The sequence below is a fragment of the Dipodomys ordii genome, unplaced genomic scaffold (genome assembly GCF_000151885.1).
Source record: "Dipodomys ordii isolate 6190 unplaced genomic scaffold, Dord_2.0 Scaffold74, whole genome shotgun sequence".
Taxonomy (NCBI): Eukaryota; Metazoa; Chordata; class Mammalia; order Rodentia; family Heteromyidae; genus Dipodomys; species Dipodomys ordii.
In genome coordinates this window covers 4,458,942-4,475,296 of record NW_012267290.1, presented here as the reverse complement: position 1 = coordinate 4,475,296, position 16,355 = coordinate 4,458,942, and the positions used below count along the sequence as shown (strand labels likewise).

The 16,355-nt window shown below is 48.6% G+C and overlaps 1 protein-coding gene across 1 annotated transcript in view; it reads right to left on the bottom strand.

Annotated features, from left to right (window-relative positions):
- The window catches only part of LOC105991563 (CUB and sushi domain-containing protein 1-like), an 871,556-nt gene that overhangs the window by 400,501 nt on the left and 454,700 nt on the right, over window positions 1–16,355 (bottom strand). The window contains exon 6 of the mRNA XM_013024215.1: window positions 10,313–10,425. Within this exon, the coding sequence (XP_012879669.1) occupies window positions 10,313–10,425 (113 nt within the window). The remainder of the gene's footprint in view (window positions 1–10,312; window positions 10,426–16,355) is intronic.

Genomic DNA, 16,355 nt, shown 5'->3' with positions numbered 1-16,355 from the left:
GGGGGTGGCTTCCTGCCTTTTGGGGCTGCTTCCCCGTCTTCCTGGACTCTGGTGCTCTGGGGCCCTGAATCAGCCCTCACTCTGCACGCTGACCCCTGTAGTATCGTCTGAGGTTTCTAGAGAAGCCAGTGCGTGGGCTGATTCACTCTAGGTGGGCACCCTGGACACTGACAGCAAATCTTCAGAGCAAACAAGTCCTCCAGAATGGCTGCTTCCCACGCTCGGTTTGCATGGAGTGACTGGTGCGTGCGTGGGAGAGAGACAGCCCCGAGCCGGGCCTGGTCACAGGTGGGCAGCACCTGCACGGTATTTCTCGGGGTTCAGGCTCACTTCCAAGCTTCCGGGCTTCTCCAGGTTCCTACCCTCCCAGATGCTCAGTGTTTCCAGTGTACAGAGCCTTTTCCTGGGTCCACACACACAGGAGTTGGAGTCCGCAGAGCTGGAGATGCTCACCTTGTGTGATGATAGGAGCAAAAGCACCACAGGCCACCTTATGCCAGGTATTAAGAAAAATATGGCAGAGGGGGTGAGAGGAGGTGCTTTTAGCCGCCATCACAGGTACAATAGCTGACAGGCAAGACGAGGTTTCTCCCAGGAGCTTTGCGCAATCACTGGCCCAGGATTTACTCCTCCTGACTCGAGCTCCTCTGAGTTCCCACTTCCTGGTGATCTCTCCTCGCAGTAGCAGCTCTCCTAGCTCTCCTTCTTACCCTCTGCGTTGAGTCTTTGTTTTTCTTTGATGTGCACATAAAATATCAAAGCAAACACGTGTGCGTGCTTTTCTCCTGTGAATCTGTTGTATGTCTGCTGTTCAGGGCATCACACAGAACTTAGAGACCCTTAGATTTTCTTCAAGTCAAAATGCACTCAGGGTTTTCCTAATGTTTTCCTAACACTGACGCATTGAAAACGAGTTGGGTTGGAATTTGAATAAACTAAAACAAACGGTTTTGCGGTGGGCCATTCGCTGGCATCTGGAACCTGTCTCAAGTTGGACAAGCACCACCGCCACCTATTACACAACATGTTTCCATGGTGCCAAGGGGGCCTGTCACCCTACCCAGTTAGCCGTCCTGCAGACGCCCCCCTCATTGTGCCACCCGCAACGCCCACGCGGCCAGCTTCCTGTGACGGGAGGCCTCAGCGGCCCTCAGGGCAGCGGTCTGCCCCGGGAAGCTGCGCTCCGCGTCTCGGTGAGACTTTGGAACTCTGTACCAGACAGACTGATTATAAGTAGTTTCAGTCTCTTCAAAGCCCTTTGGGCCTGCCCTGTCCCCGTGAATAAATCAAGAGACGTGTTTGACCCGGTGCAGCCACACACACCGTTTAATTTTCGCTCTTGAGAATCTAAAATGGGTTTCTTAAAATGGGATGAACTTTGAATCTGATACTAAAGCTGGTAAGATTTATGGAAAGGAATTAGGAATTTGATTCAGTGTCTCTAGGCAAGTGAAGACTGACCCTTCTGTCGCTCTGAACCAGAGGATGAGATGAAGGGCTGAGACCCTGTGAGACGAGACGGGCCCTGACGATAAAGCGCGGCGTTGGCTGAGTGTCTCCCCCTGGATTGACCGTCTCCTAGGAGGGCACTGTGACACAGGCCTCCCAAGTGAGGAAAAGCATCTTCCAGAAGTGAAGTAAGTGCCCTGACACAAGGAGACAGCACTGGCCAGCAATCCCAGACTGCCCCCGACTGGAGGAGAGGGGAGGGGAGGGGGCGAGGAAAGGGCAGGACAGGAGAGGGGAGGAGCAGAAGAGTCCAGGAACCAGGCCTTGGCAGAGGCCTCGGGCCCTGTGGCTGTCTTGGGAACAGAGCCTCCGGAAGATGAGCTCACCTACCTAGCGCTTCGGCAGGTTTGGGGTTGGAGGTGGCTCCTTAGGGAAAGCCTGAAATCTTTCAGCCAGAAACCACCTTGAGCAAGTCTTTTAATCTTTGTATTCCAAGGAAGAGCTAGTCCAGGATGCTGTCCAGGTGGGCCTTTCAATGAGATTAGTCATGATTGGGCCCTGGGGAGGGCACCCAGAGCCAGCCCTCCCCCCAGGAGCAACAACTTCATTAGGAAAACAAAGGGAGCCGCGCAGACCTCAGTGAGGGGCATTCCTTTGTAGCAGCCCCCAGGAGCCAGAAAACCTTACTTTTGCTTGTTTGAATAATATTCAGTCCTAAATTGACTTCACAAAGAAATGGAAAGGCAAAATAAATAAGTAATAAGTCCCAGATGAACTTAACATAGAATAAAATGCAAGGACCCAAGTGCTTACGATGAGTAATATTCTGAGTTCTGTTCGCTGAGACGTAGCGTATCAAATAGTATCCAAAGTTATTAAATAGCATAGCAAGTGTTTGCCAGTAAAACATTTTAAAATTATTTTGAAATGTGTTCGACCACTGGTAAATATAGGATAGAGTTTGTATACAATTGCAACCTTCTTCAGACAGGAGAGAGCTTTGAAATGCGTCTTTTCGAAAGGTGTCTTTGGCATGCATCCATCTGCATGTGTGTAGGTATTATAGCAAATAAACTCAGAGACAAATGCAAAATCCAATGGGAAATATTCTATGAGAGCTTGTTGCCATTTAATTTATCGAGTTCCAGTGAGCTAAATTAATATTTAATGAAGCTAATATAAAGACGAATATAATGCTTAACACATTTCACTGACATGTGATGAGAGAGCTGCATTTCACGACCAGAACCAGACTCTGCACCACACTGGTATCTGGATCTGCTGCATCTATTCACTCATGGGCATTGGGTGGGTGAAGGGCAGCATCATTCTAGGCACTGCGAAGCAAGAGCACATCCCGTCCCCAAAATGACCCTCCTTGTGGAGTGATCAAAATGCAAGTCCATTTGCAGCAGCCGGTGCTAGCGCTCAACTATTAGGAGGAACAGGCGTCGTCTTCCTCGCGTGGAATGTTTGCACTGCAGTTCTTTATTAGGACCTGTGTTCTCCAGAACCAGTTGTTCAGCTAGTATTTTCTAGGCATGACTTTCTGTTCGCTACAAATAAAGTTCCTGCTAAACTATCTATAAAACATTCTTTTTTTTTTTCTGGAGGAATAAAGATGACACCATCAATCCTTTATATAAGTAGACAAAAAGGAGATTTAATGAACAATCAACGAGTTGTGTTTTCTCTTTTTCCTTTTTATATATTTTCAGTCTCTTGTCATTTAAGCTCTAAATAGTCAGAAAGCATGAAGGGCTTTGCCTTGTTCTCCTGTAAATACTTGCTAAGAAAATTATATGAAACTGCGAGACTATAGGCTGCTCGGCCAGAACTAATAAGATGTAAATTAGTAACAAATCTGACATAAAGAGTAATCCCAGAATCATCAGAGTTAGGAATTTGTTTTACAAGAAATGATTTGAAACTGAATTTCCTGGACAAAGAAGCTTGCAAACCAAAGCCTTCGGTATTAACAGCCTCGACAAGACTCCAAATGAAGCAATGAACCTTATTAAGCAGAAGACAAACTTATCAAGACTTGAAGCCACAGATTTCAGAGCCAGTGGAGATCAGAGGCAGCATCTTCATAAAATCCAATGTTGTTAGTATCAAACAATGCAGACAACTTCACATTAGGGACATCTCAGAAAGTAGTTAAGTCGAAGAGTTTCCTAGGTAAATAATGCTGACAGCTATCTTCCTGCAACAATGGAATTTTCTCAGAATTCTATACAAAAATGAATGCCACTGTTGTGCAATCTGTTAGTACGTCTGTAATTAAAATTCTCTTGGGCTCTTCTAGGTGTCATTGAATGAATCAGTGATGAATTTGTGATGATAGAACCATTTACAAAAGGAATCTCTTACTGGAGGTGCAAAGTGCAGAAATTACTTATTTAATTGAATTACATTTTGTTATTTTAACTCCTTCCAGTGGATTCCGTGTTCAAAGGCTTTCAATTTAGTACAGTCATTTCAGCACAAAGCCGACTTCACGCTGTGGGAATTCTTGTCAGGTAAGAAAACTGCAGGCAGGCCACATGGGATTCTAAAAAATGCGTGGCCTGAGGAGCTTGTTTTGGTCTGTTCGTGTTTTGGTCTTGCTCTGTGATGGGGGCCGGGGTCTGTCTGGAGGCCTGTCCTGAGCTCCTTAGCCTCTGGCCTCAGCATCCCCAGGGCCCAGGGCTGGGAGTCTGTGCATACGCCAGGGCAGACTGCGGGGTTCAGCTGTGAGGACGGGCACGCCCCGCCGCAGTGCAGACAGGAGGCCAGGCCGGGGCCCTGGGGCAGGTCCTGGGAGCCGCCGGGTGTAGACAGACTTGGATGACAGAAGGCAGAGCTGTGGTGACCCTGACAGGCTGGGGTCGCCTGCCGGGGTGAGCTCAGAATGGACTCCCAGGAGCCACCCCAGTTTTCAGGGTGACAGTCACCTCTCCTGTGATTCAGGCCTCCTTCTAAGCTCCTGTGGGGATGCTGCTCCTACACCTTGATCCTGGGCCCTCCTTCAAGGGCCCTGACTGCAGCCTGTAGCTCCTGGGGGCCTGGAGCGGCCCCTTCATCCAGGATGGCTTCTAGCAAGCAGCAGCACTGTTCGAGGGGCATGGCCGGGCCAGGTGGGCTCCAGAACCGGAGGCCTGTGCCCTGAGGCCTGGGCGTGGCCCAGCCAGGTGAATCCCAGAACCCTAAGGCCTGTGCATGGCCCGGCCTGGTGAGCCCCAGAACCCTGAGGCCTGGGCGTGGCCCGCCCTGGTGAGCCCCAGGAGGCCTGCGCCCTGAGGCCTGAGCCAAGCTGGGTCCTGCTCACATGTGCATGCCTGGCCTCAGCCGCGAGCAAAGGCCCTGAGACCCTGCCTTCCCTGGGTGGGTGCCCGTGGGGAGCAAAGGCCCTGAGACCCTGCCTTCCCAGGGTGGGTGCCCGTCGCTTGCTTGAAAGCTTCCTTCCATGAGCTGCATAGAGATGCCTTCAGTTCTAAAGCGTGTGTTACGGGGCAGGGGGGGGGGTGGATAAACCACTTAGAAAACAGCACAAAGCCTTGTGTGCTGATACAGATGATTGTACTTCCATTGGAAAGAGGAGAGGAGGGGAGGGAGGGAGAGGAGAGGAAGAAGGAGAGGGAGGGGGAGGGGAAGGAGGCGAGGGAGGAGGAGGGGGAGATGAAAGGTGGAAGGGGGAGGAGGGAGGGAAGAGGGAGGGGAGGGAGGGAAGTGAACGTGCCTTGGGTCGATAGACTGAGAATCCCAGAACAATTTCTACTTGTACATCACACAAATATAAGCTATAGAAACACAATGACCAAGAGAATACTACCCTCCGGTGAACTTTTTTTTTCATTCTTCAAGCAAAAGAACTTAACATCTACCTGCTGCTGCCAAGAATTAATCTATTTGACATAACTGCAATCTACCATACAACTTCATTAAATCTCAGTATGCCAACGTCGACTGCATTTAGTAGTTTAGAGAACGGAAGGTTTGACTCTAAGTAGTTTTATAAAGAATGATAAGCACTTGCTGGGTGTTCATATTTTAAGCTACAACTTTTAAATAAATCACCGCACAAAAGCCCTTTGACTAAAATAAAAAATCTAGCATAAACACTGACACTCATTTATCCCATCAGTTTGCCGCTAGGTGGGATTTCTGCCGATTAGTGTTTGTAATGAATAGGTTGCCAGCTTTGCTCCTGCGGTGTGTTCTCTCCGGTCTCAACCAGCCACCGTCTCTAGTCTAAACAATTACTGCCGAAACTGGAGCAACAGAGACTTTGCTCGGAATGGATTTCCCCCTTGGATAAGATGTCCTACTCTTCTGAAATGCCAAAAGCGGGGTGGGGGTGGGGGACGACCCATCCCATCCCTGTTGATTCTGCCTTTCCTTCACACAGGTAGGGAAGGGTCTGGGAAGGCGGTGAGCCTGGCTGGGCGACGTGAACAGTAGACTATTTAACACGTCCCGAACGGTGCCCAGCCAGGGTGCTTATGGGGTTGGCTCTGGCTGTATGCTGGTTCAAATGCTGAGCTCCACGTGGAAATCACACACTTCACACTCTCCTTCTGAAGGCCAGCCGTGCGTTGAAAATAAATGCAGTCAGCCCTCACTGGGTTCCCATGGGGACTTAGAACCTTCCTCCTCCTCACTGGGTACCCATGAGGACCTAGAACCTTCCTCCTCCTCGCTGGGTACCCATAAAGACCCATAACCTTTTTCCTCCTCACTGGGTTCCCATGGGGACCTAGAAGCTTCCTCCTCCTCACTGGGTTCCCATGAGGACCTAGAACCTTCCTCCATGAGGACCTAGAACCTTCCTCCTCTTCACTGGCTATGAGCTGTGCTTGCCCTGTCCCCACCTGCCCTTCCCTTGAACTTGACCTTCACCAACCATCTGGCTCTGAGCACAGGCCTTCCCTTCAGGATGGCCCTTCCCGATCATCCTCTCCACCCTCTTCCCTTCTTGGGTGATAAATCCAGAGACAATCTCACTGAGATGGGGCAGCGGGGTGGCTGGAAGCCATTTGGGCAGTGGGAGATTGGGCCGCATTCCGAGGGGTCAGAGGCTGGGCCTGGCCCCTTGCTGTCCAGGGGCCCTCCCTCTGGTGGGCGGGGCTCTCTCCACTGACACAGTCAGTGTGTCACACCATGCGTGTGTTGTCTTGCCTGGCCCCTGGAGCAGGGGTCCTTTGGGGTGGGGGGAGCGGGTGGTTCAGGGAGCACTGCCTTCACTGCACCGCACACAGCTGGAGCAGAGGACAGCCGTCTGCTGATGACGGCCGTGTCTGGTGCCCCTCACAGGCATGGAGGGCCTGCGTGTCTGCTTCCTCCACTCCTGTGTCTGGGAGGACTGTTCACACTGTCGCCTGCAGAGGTCGCTTGTTTCTTCATTTTTGTTGAGTCTTGCTGGTGTGAGTGCAGGTTGCACTGTGACTGGCGGTGGTGAACCCACGGGTCCCCAGGTGTGCGTGCAGGTAGCGCTGTGACTGGCGGTGGTGAGCAGACGGCCCCCAGGTGTGAGTGCACGTCGCACTGTGACTGGCGGTGGTGAACCCACGGTCCCCAGGTGTGAGTGCAGGTTGCACTGTGACTGGCGGTGGTGAACCCACGGTCCCCAGCTGTGCTGCACAGGTCCTCGGCACACATCCTCTGGCTCCAACCTGTGTTCACTCCCACGGGCACAGACCCGGTGCAGGGAAGGCCAATGCCTGGCTCCACAGGACCTCAGAGACACGGAACTCACTGCGCAAGAGCCGTGTGTGGGAAATCCTGAGAGCTTAAACCTGGCCCGTCAGGCTGCTGGGGTCAGTGACCCCGGGAGGGAAGGGCCCCCACCCGGCCCCGGAGGGCCTTGGCCCGGGTCACCACCCCTTCCACATTTCCCGTGAGTCCATGAGGCAGACATTATTCATTTTATAAGCCAGGCACAGAGGCCACAGTGCAGGAAAGGCATGGCTCAAAATAGCTGTTTAATAAAAATAGAGGCCGGGAGCCAATAGCTTGGAACACACAGACGGATTTTATGATGTTTAATATGAAAAATATTGGAGTTGGGACTTGGCCTAAATCTCCTGTTTAGAGAGAGATGGAAGTAGATGGGGAAGAGAGCTCATGTGCGTCTGGTTTCAGAGAATTCGTTAGGTGTAAACACTTTTTTTCTTGCAGAGGTTTAGTGATTTTAGGAAGGATTTAGAGAACTCGATATTACACTGCTATGGTTTATTATGGTTGTGGGGCCTGAACTCTGGGCCTGGGCGCTGTCCCTCAGCTCTTCAGCTCAAGGCTAGCGCTCTACCATTTGAGCCACAGCGCCACTTCTATTTTTCTGAGTGGTTACCTGGAGATAAGAGTTTCACAGACTTTCCTGCCTCAGCTGGCTTTGAACCACGATCCACAGATGTCAGCCTTCTGAGTAGCTGGGATGACAGGCGTGAGCCACCAGCACTGACATATGGTTTATTTTGACTGAAGAATAAGCTACATGTGTCCATGGTACTGCTAGCTGCCCTTGGTGCCGGGGGTCAAGCGGGTATTCTGTAGGCAAAGCCCGCGAGCCTTCCCCAGGATTGATTGATTGATTGATGTCTGAAAGCGCGATGTCCTTCAGGTCTTCTACCAAGGTCAAGGGAACACTTTGGAGGTGTCAGGCTGGCTGGCAGAGAGAGGGGGAAGGGCCTGGGCTCCCGGGGATGGAACCCCAGGGGGAGCTTCTCCATCCCAGGATCCAGGGAGGCCAGATACCAGGGAATGCAGACATTTCATCCCAATTCAAATCAATCTGGGAATTGAAGCTTTCAATTACCCAAATGCATTTTTAATAACAGGAAAGTCTCCCTTTTGTATAAAGGTCCTCGTTTTAAATGAAAAGAAAAATCAATACTGATAGGGAACTATAACCTAAAAAGCAAGCTAATTATTTGTGTCAACATGGGCTTTAAAGGTGCTGTCTGGGCCGCCCTGAATTAAGGAGGCAGGGCGCTTCCCACTGAGACTGGAACATTACTACAAACACTTCCTGAAAGAATGATTTATTCGTGAAGGAAATCATACAATTTTTTTCTTGTGGAATCTGCTTTATAACTAGTCAGGTGAACCTGTGTAAAGCTAGCAACCTTCACTTGCGTGCCCATTTAGGAATGAAAAGGCTTCATGGCTGAAGATTCACATCCTTCAAAAATTTATCATGTAGGCATCCAACGTGTTCAGATGATGGATTCTCCTAACAAGGCCCGTATTTAATCATAATTAACGATGGAGGCAGCACAGAAAGCAAAGGGCTCCGCTGTGGGCAGACTGAGGAAGCGAGGTGTCCACGTGAAGCTTTCCTGCCAGGAGAACCGGATGCGTGTGGCAGACGCCGCGTCCCGGCTGGGCTAGCCACTTCCTGGACTGGACTGTTCTAAGAGAGGCTGTGTTTTAGGAAGAACTGCGCTGAGCACCTTTCCCTGTCAGTCGGCCTCGTGCCTGTCTTTGACATGACTCGAATGAGAAGGCGAAGCCGGTTATTTCAGAGAAAAAGGAATTGGGAGGCGGCAGTCAAAAACATAAAAAAGAGAAGGAGAAGAAGGAACCCTTTATGGTTGTGACTGTTTACTTGACAAGAAGAGAATCGAGCTAGAAAGGAAGTCTTCTGTATTTTTGCAAGGTCAGACATTTCCTCTGGAGACAAGGTAGGGTCTCATGGAACAAAAGCTTGTTCCAGATGAGGGGCCCCACTGTCTCACCACCGTCATGTGACTGAGGAGCAGTGACCGGCCCTGCGCGCGTGCAGGAACACGTCTGCTCACCTGCTTGTGCAAATGGCCGGGAAGTAGCCGTGGCCCTCCAGAGACTACGAGAACAGAGGGGGGGCTCAGAACCTGGAAACGCGAGTCCCCTTCCTCTATGACAAGAACCAACGAGCAAGACTCAGGGTTTTGGTTGAAGCATGTTTACAAAGTGGGAACAGCACCATGTAGTAAAAGTGACTCACATGTCCACTGCAGTCATTACTGTGGTTGTCTTACTGGTTGTCTGTCTGGAACACTGGCTGCATGTTTGTTCTTTGAGGTTGTGTTGAAAATATGTGCAGTAGGTTTCCCCATCTCCACATGTTCATGAGGATTTGTGCTTCCCAGAAAGGAGATTTAGAAGAGCGGTGGGTGCTGTCTGAGAGCCCCCCGCCCCCCACAGACTGCCTGCTCCTCCCTGCAGAGTCAGGATGCGTCATGGGGCGTAATGGGCTTGGCAAGGTGGTCTTTGACAGCTGGGGAAGGTTCTGGCAGGGGCTCAGGCTACCCTACAATGTTTCTTCTTGCTCCCCATACCCTCAGGGTTGCTTACAGTCGTGCGACCTGTTGGCAATCGCAGACTCCATGTGTTCAGCTGCAGAACTCTTTAAGAGTCACTACGGGGTTGACATTGTTCAAAAAAGAAATGTACTCACTACCTGACTATGTCACTGTAACCCCTCTGTACCTCACCTTTATAATAACAGTACTTAAGAAAAAGAGAGGCACTGTGTGTGAGTTACTAACTCCGATAGCCGAGATTTTACAGTGTGAAGAAGTTTTAGAACTGAAGGCAATAGGATGCCTTTATATATTTCCCTGCAACTCCTCCACTGCCCATTCCCAGCACATGAATAAGGCATACAGAACACTGTGGGTGCTTACTGGTTGGGAGCATGGCCATTAAAAGCGTTACCATAACTCAACCACACACGGTCACAATGTGGAAGATTTGCTAATGAGGCGCCATATGCTACCTGTCTACCTTCCACAGTTAACTGTCCGTAAGGCAGACAGAAGTCATTTTCCAGCTTACTTGTGTTTCTCTTTCCATTTTTGGCAGGATTCCGTTCTGCTGGTGTCCGTGCGGGCACACCTACCTTGGAACTGTGCGTTGAAGCCCTTCCGCCGATGGTTGCTGTCAGAGGTGAAGTGAAGCCGTAGCCAGTTCTTGCTGCTGATCACTGGGGAAGGGAGGTTCATGCCTGTGAGCCTGGAGAAGAGAGAGGAGAAAAAAATCTCTCTTGTAAATCAGCAGAGCAAATTTCCAACATCAAACCTGTGGGAAGATTGAATTAGCAACCTTCATCACTCTGAGGGGCTTAAAACAGAAGTATTATGTCAGAGGCCTTCAAACGCTTTGGGTAATTTCATCCTCACCCAAACACAAATGCGTTGTTTGTCCTTGCTAGCACGGAGGCTTTCAAAAGGACTTGACATTTTGCATATTTATTAATAGTGGATACAGGAAAAGGAATTATTTTGATCTCTTACTGGCCCTCCCCCATCTCCTAGGACTTTAATCACCATGAACCATTTCATAAAAGGAAAAGAAAAAGGCAAATAATAAAAATCTTCCTTTCTTTATGTGGGCACTTAGTGATTCTATTAATTTGAAGCACACTTAAGCAAACTGTTTATCATGCTTGAGAGCATGCCAGATTTCCAGCAATCTCTCTGCAGAATTCACCACCTGGGTCTTCCCAGGAGGGTAAAGAGAACAGCTTCTCTGAGATTGATGACAGCAACTGTCAAAGAGATTTGAAATGGAATAAAATTATGCTTTACTAAAGTAGTGTATTAATCTTTTAAAGTGAAGATACAATCAATCTCCGTTATGCTGTTTGGAAATACGCAGTCTACTCGACCACATTCAGTTTAATTGTCAGAAATGATTGCGTATTTTACTTCTTGTTGGTGACATTCCTGAGGAAGAAGAGTTCTCTCAGATAATAAAAAGCCTGTGCTCCAGGAGTGCAGAGATATAGAGGGCCTGGCCAGAGAGATGGAGAACCACCAATGTCTGGCTGGTTGAATCCAGGGCTGTAAGACCAGTAGACATGACAGGCAGTTTCTACACTATGAGCTGAAAGATGTTATGCAGATGTGCATGGAAAACTACCTAAGGCCTCTTTCGAATTCACCCAGGGCATATGTACTAAAAGAATGCGGCCAAACCTATCTTCAAGAGGGATTTTGCGGTAACAGGGACCTGCGAGTGTTTTATCAAGTAGGTAAATCATCGGTAGGAACCTGGTGGACCACATGATCTCCGTGCCCTTTTCTTCCAGCTCAGGCTGGGTTTCTAATTCTTAAACTCAGGGTCTGCTAGAAACCGATGGGTCACATGGAACATGCCCCAGTTACTCCACCCAACAGCCAGTGACAGGCAGCTCAGCTTCCTGACTCTGGGCTGTTCAGTCTCCAGGGTCATGTTTTGAAAATGTGCAGGATCCGTTCCGAGTCAAGAGCAAACCCCGACGGTAAGAAATGGCTGTGGCCTGTGAGGGAGCTGCATGCCCCCTGGGCCTGGCTTGTGGAGCGGTGAGCGGTGGCCCCACACCCAGCTGACCCAGACGCACACTGCATCACCGCTTCCTTCCAGGTGAGGTTATTTACACACTCAATAGATCAGGTCCCTCTCTGGCTGTTCCGAGAATGTCCAAAAGAAAATTGAATTCTGGAGCTACGAAAAAATACCAGAGTCTCTCCAGCTCATGTTCACTTACTTCTTGAACTTGTTATAACTGAAATCTAGGTCTTGGTGATGGTTGCTTGGAAGATAGGCACTTTCTGAATAAGAATGTCTTTAATCGTTCTGGTTGTGAACACTAAGCCCTACTATTTGCAGATGAGTACCCACATTTATCATGATGGGAAACTAATATCCTCTTTACCCCATGTGTACCCCCCCCAAAATACTGGCTTTGTGTCAGTTAACAAACTTTTTCTTTAAAGACCAGGTAGTAAATATGTTTTCTGTATGGATTAAAAATGGTGAGTTTTGCCATTGTTCAAAGGCAGACACAAGATGTCTGGCGATGCTCGAGTAACACTTTATTTGTGGACACTCAAATCTGAATTTCATATAGCTTTTTTAAGATAATTTTTTCCTACCCAATTAAAAATATAAAACCCATTCTTACACCTAGCCCAAGCGTGATAGGAAAGAATTTGCACTGCTGCCAGGCAAGAGGAACTTTGCAAGCTATACCTCGCGATGGAGGGAAGCGGAAGTTTCATGAAGACCTGGCTTCTGCAGCGCCTCCTGTGGAATCAGGTGAGGGCATAAGGCATCCTCCAGGGCTACTGTCAAACCGTGCAGACTGAAATGCTACACAATGGAGGTGTGTATGTGCCCAGGCTTTTGGGCTTGGCCTTGTGAGGTGGCAGATACTCACATCCTGGGCATGTGAGAGGACGGTGGTGAGCAGGGAGAGGGAAGCAAAGGGTTTTCAACGAGAGGCCTCAGGATCCTTGGAACCCTGAGCTCTTCCTCCATTGATCCTGGCACAGTGGCGGGCAGGGAGAGCTGACTTTATGGCCTTCCTTCTACATAAAGATGATACTACCAACGCAACTGTTCCTCCAATGCAAATGACCTAAAGGAAGGTTCTTACTAAACAAACCAGTGCACAAGAGTGGATTTAACCAAACTTCAGTGATTCTGATGAAAATTAGAGGCAAAGCACTCAAACAAACTCTAGGATGGAAAGAACAGCAATGGCCCCAGAGGCGACCTTGGGCTGTGATGGCCATTATGCCAAGAGGCTGGGCAGATGTGCCACCATAACCCCTGTCTCAGCATCAACTTTATCTCAATAAAATGACCAATAACACATAAAGGAAAACACTTATGCAATAAGTATATCCTACAAAAATACTTCAGCCTAGAAGGAAATGATTCGGTAGAATATTTCTGAGCCCTGTAGCTATCGATACTCTTACAGAATCAGTGCAGTTCAGCTTAGATTCTTCTTGTGACTTCCAGAAATTAAATGTGTACTGTGGTCAGAGTGAGATTTCTCAGAAATCCTCAACAGTTCTCTTAAGTCTTCTGGATTTGATTTCCTAATAAAAATATATTCTCAAGAAAAGAAGCAAAAATGTCCAATAGACACATGAAGAAATGCTCAACATCTCTGGCTACAAAAGAAATGCAAATCAAAACAACACTGAAATTCCACCTTACCCCAGCTAGAATGGTCATTATTGACAAAAACAAACAACAGATGCGGGCAAGGATTTAGTCCAAAGGGAATGCTGCTACATTGTTGGTGGGGATATAAACTGGTTCAATCACTCTGGAAAGCAGTATGGAGGTTCCTCAACAAACTAAACATAGATCTTTCCTATGATCCAGCAATCCCACTCCTGGGGATTTATACAATAGAACACCAACAAAGCCACACTAAAGCTACCAGCACAACCATGTTTACTGCAGCACTATTCATCATAGCCAAGATATAGAATCAGCCCAGATGACCTCAGTGGATGAATGGATTAAGAAAATGTGGTATATAAATACAGTGGAATTTTACTCATCTGTAAGAAAGAATATTATGCCATTTATTAAAAAAAATGGAAAGACCTGAAAAATGATGTTAAGTGGAGTAAGTCAAGTCCAGAGACATAAAAGATACATTATTTCCCCTTATATGTGGAGGCCAGATTTAGCTTATAAAATTGTAAGGAAATACTTTGGGTGGTGTGCAAGTGTATAGAAATGTATTACATGAAATATGGTAGATTCAAGAGAGAACTGAAATAGTGTAATTCCTTAGAAAGACAAAGTCAAATTCAACAAAATAAATAATAGAAAATGGGGACACGAAAGGGGTGAGTAGGGTCAAGGGAAAAAGGGTAGACATGAAGAGAAAAAGAGAGAAAATGCAGACAAGAATCCAATGTCTATCCTAGAAAGTTAAGAAAACTAAGTGAAGGGGTGAGAATGTTGACAGGGGTGACACTGATCAAGATGTGTTGTACTCATAAAGTGCCTTATTAAATGGCAACTCTTTTATACCACTACTTAAAGATAATAAAAATAGAGAATATAGCAATGGGCACAGAGCTATATTATAGGGAAAATGTCTGGGAACTGGCAAGAAGAATGAGTACAAGTGCAAAGCAGATCATTTTCAGCGGAAGAAAGACACAACTCCAGCTGTCAGCAAACTGTGCATCGGCTCACAGCGCACCAACCCCTCACACATGTCTGCACACTGATCTAGGATGCACGGATACATTTCTATTCCCAGGCGTAGAAGGGAAGAAGACATTTCCTTCGGGAGTAACGAGCGGTCACTCAGTCCAGGACACTGGGTGGGACCCTGGAAGCCAGGGGAAGCGGAAGGGAGGGCTTGGGAGGAACGGGGCAGGGGATGCTCAACACGGTTTCTTTCTGGGCGGCTGGAACTAGGGCAGACAGCCCAGGGTCCGTGGACGGACTGCCAGTGCCATCCTCCAGTGCGGCTGCAAGAACGGCTCCTTCTCACTTCTTTCATGAATGCCAAATCCAGCCACTTACACGACTGGCAGATTCATTTTCCTTCAAAGGATCCAACCAGGTTTTGCTTCTGGTCAGGGTAAAAATAAATGCAGGACTCAGAGGGAAACTTAAGGGTAAGATGGCCTGCTCTGAGCCAAAATAGAGCGGGCCAGTCTGTTCCACTTTCTCCAAATAGTTTCACCATGATTTTTAGGGTTCTATTTATAATCTGCTCATGACTTTTCCCCTGACCTAACCTCTCTCAGCCTCCCCGTTCCCTTCTGTGAGGTGGGGAAGGAACATTTTATCACAGCCTGCCTCACCGGTGACTCATGCATTTCACTTACGTAATGTGAGAAATATAGAGTCAACTTATTGAGATAATTTCCTAAAATGCATTTGGAAGTGCTTAGGGCTTTTGAAATTGCTCTGAGTACTTCTGACGAGAACCCAGATTTCTAATGTTTTCAGAAAATCATCCCAATGATTGCTCGGGGAGGGGTGTCTCTGTAGTTAAAGCTCTCTGATGATTAGGAGCTGGAAAGCATTGGTAATATTAGGACAGACTTTGCATTGTCTTTTCTTCCGAAGGAGAGTCGAGGTTTTAAGGGACCCCTGGCTTTGCAGAGGTGCTTGCTTGTCGGCTTGGGGAGAAAGTGACGGGGGAGGGGGGGTGGCCATTTTCCCGCCTGCTCACACAGGCACCCAAGATGATCACCTGGCAGTATCTCACATGACCATGTTTGGTCGAAGTCAGTAGAACAAGCTGGCCTGACAGATGATTCCTGACCTGTGGTGTTTGGCTGGCGTTATTCTTATTATAAGTGAATGAAACAGTCTTTCGAGCCAGAAGTGACTGAATGTGACCAGTCTTAATAGGAATGCTGAATCGAGTAACAGAGAAACTGAAAAGGGTGGTTCTTACCTTGCAACAGTGTGGAAAGAGCTACAGATACATGTGTACACACACAGACACAGACACAGACACAGACACACACACACACACACACACACACACACACACACACACAAACACACACGCTGAGGAAAAGCACCACCAAGAACCGTGCAGGCTCAATATACCACACAGGGCAAACTGAACTGCACGTAAGGGAAGATGTCTTTTTGTAAGATAATTCTTCCTTTAGGTAAGACTACTACTTCCTGTCAGGTATCTCCTTCACTTGGCATAGTACCCAGCTCTCCAGAGACCATCTCTCTCCTGGACACCCCACCCTGGCCCTTCCCCCACCCTGTGACCCCTTCCCTGCCCGGCATGGGTTCACTGTCCAGGTCTCCCTTGGGAGGCCTCACCTCTGGTCCTGCCTGCCCCTTGGGGACGTCTGTTCTCACCTGTGCACCATGTGTCGCAAGCTCTCCTGCCTCCCTCCTCTCTCACACTCTGCTTCCTCCTCGGTCTAGCCCAGCCTGCACCATCTTCCCTAGACCTGCCCATGCTGCCCCAGCTCTGCGGTTGGGCCTCTGCATTTCTGGCTTCACCAAGCAGGCTGGAGTGACGCGTGAGGGCTGTGGTGTGTGTGCTCTGTGGCTCTGTGGTGTGAGGGCTCCCGTGCTCTGTGGCTCTGTGGTATGTGTGAGGGCTCCCGTGCTCTGTGGTTCTGTGGTGTGAGGGCTCCCGTGCTCTGTGGCTC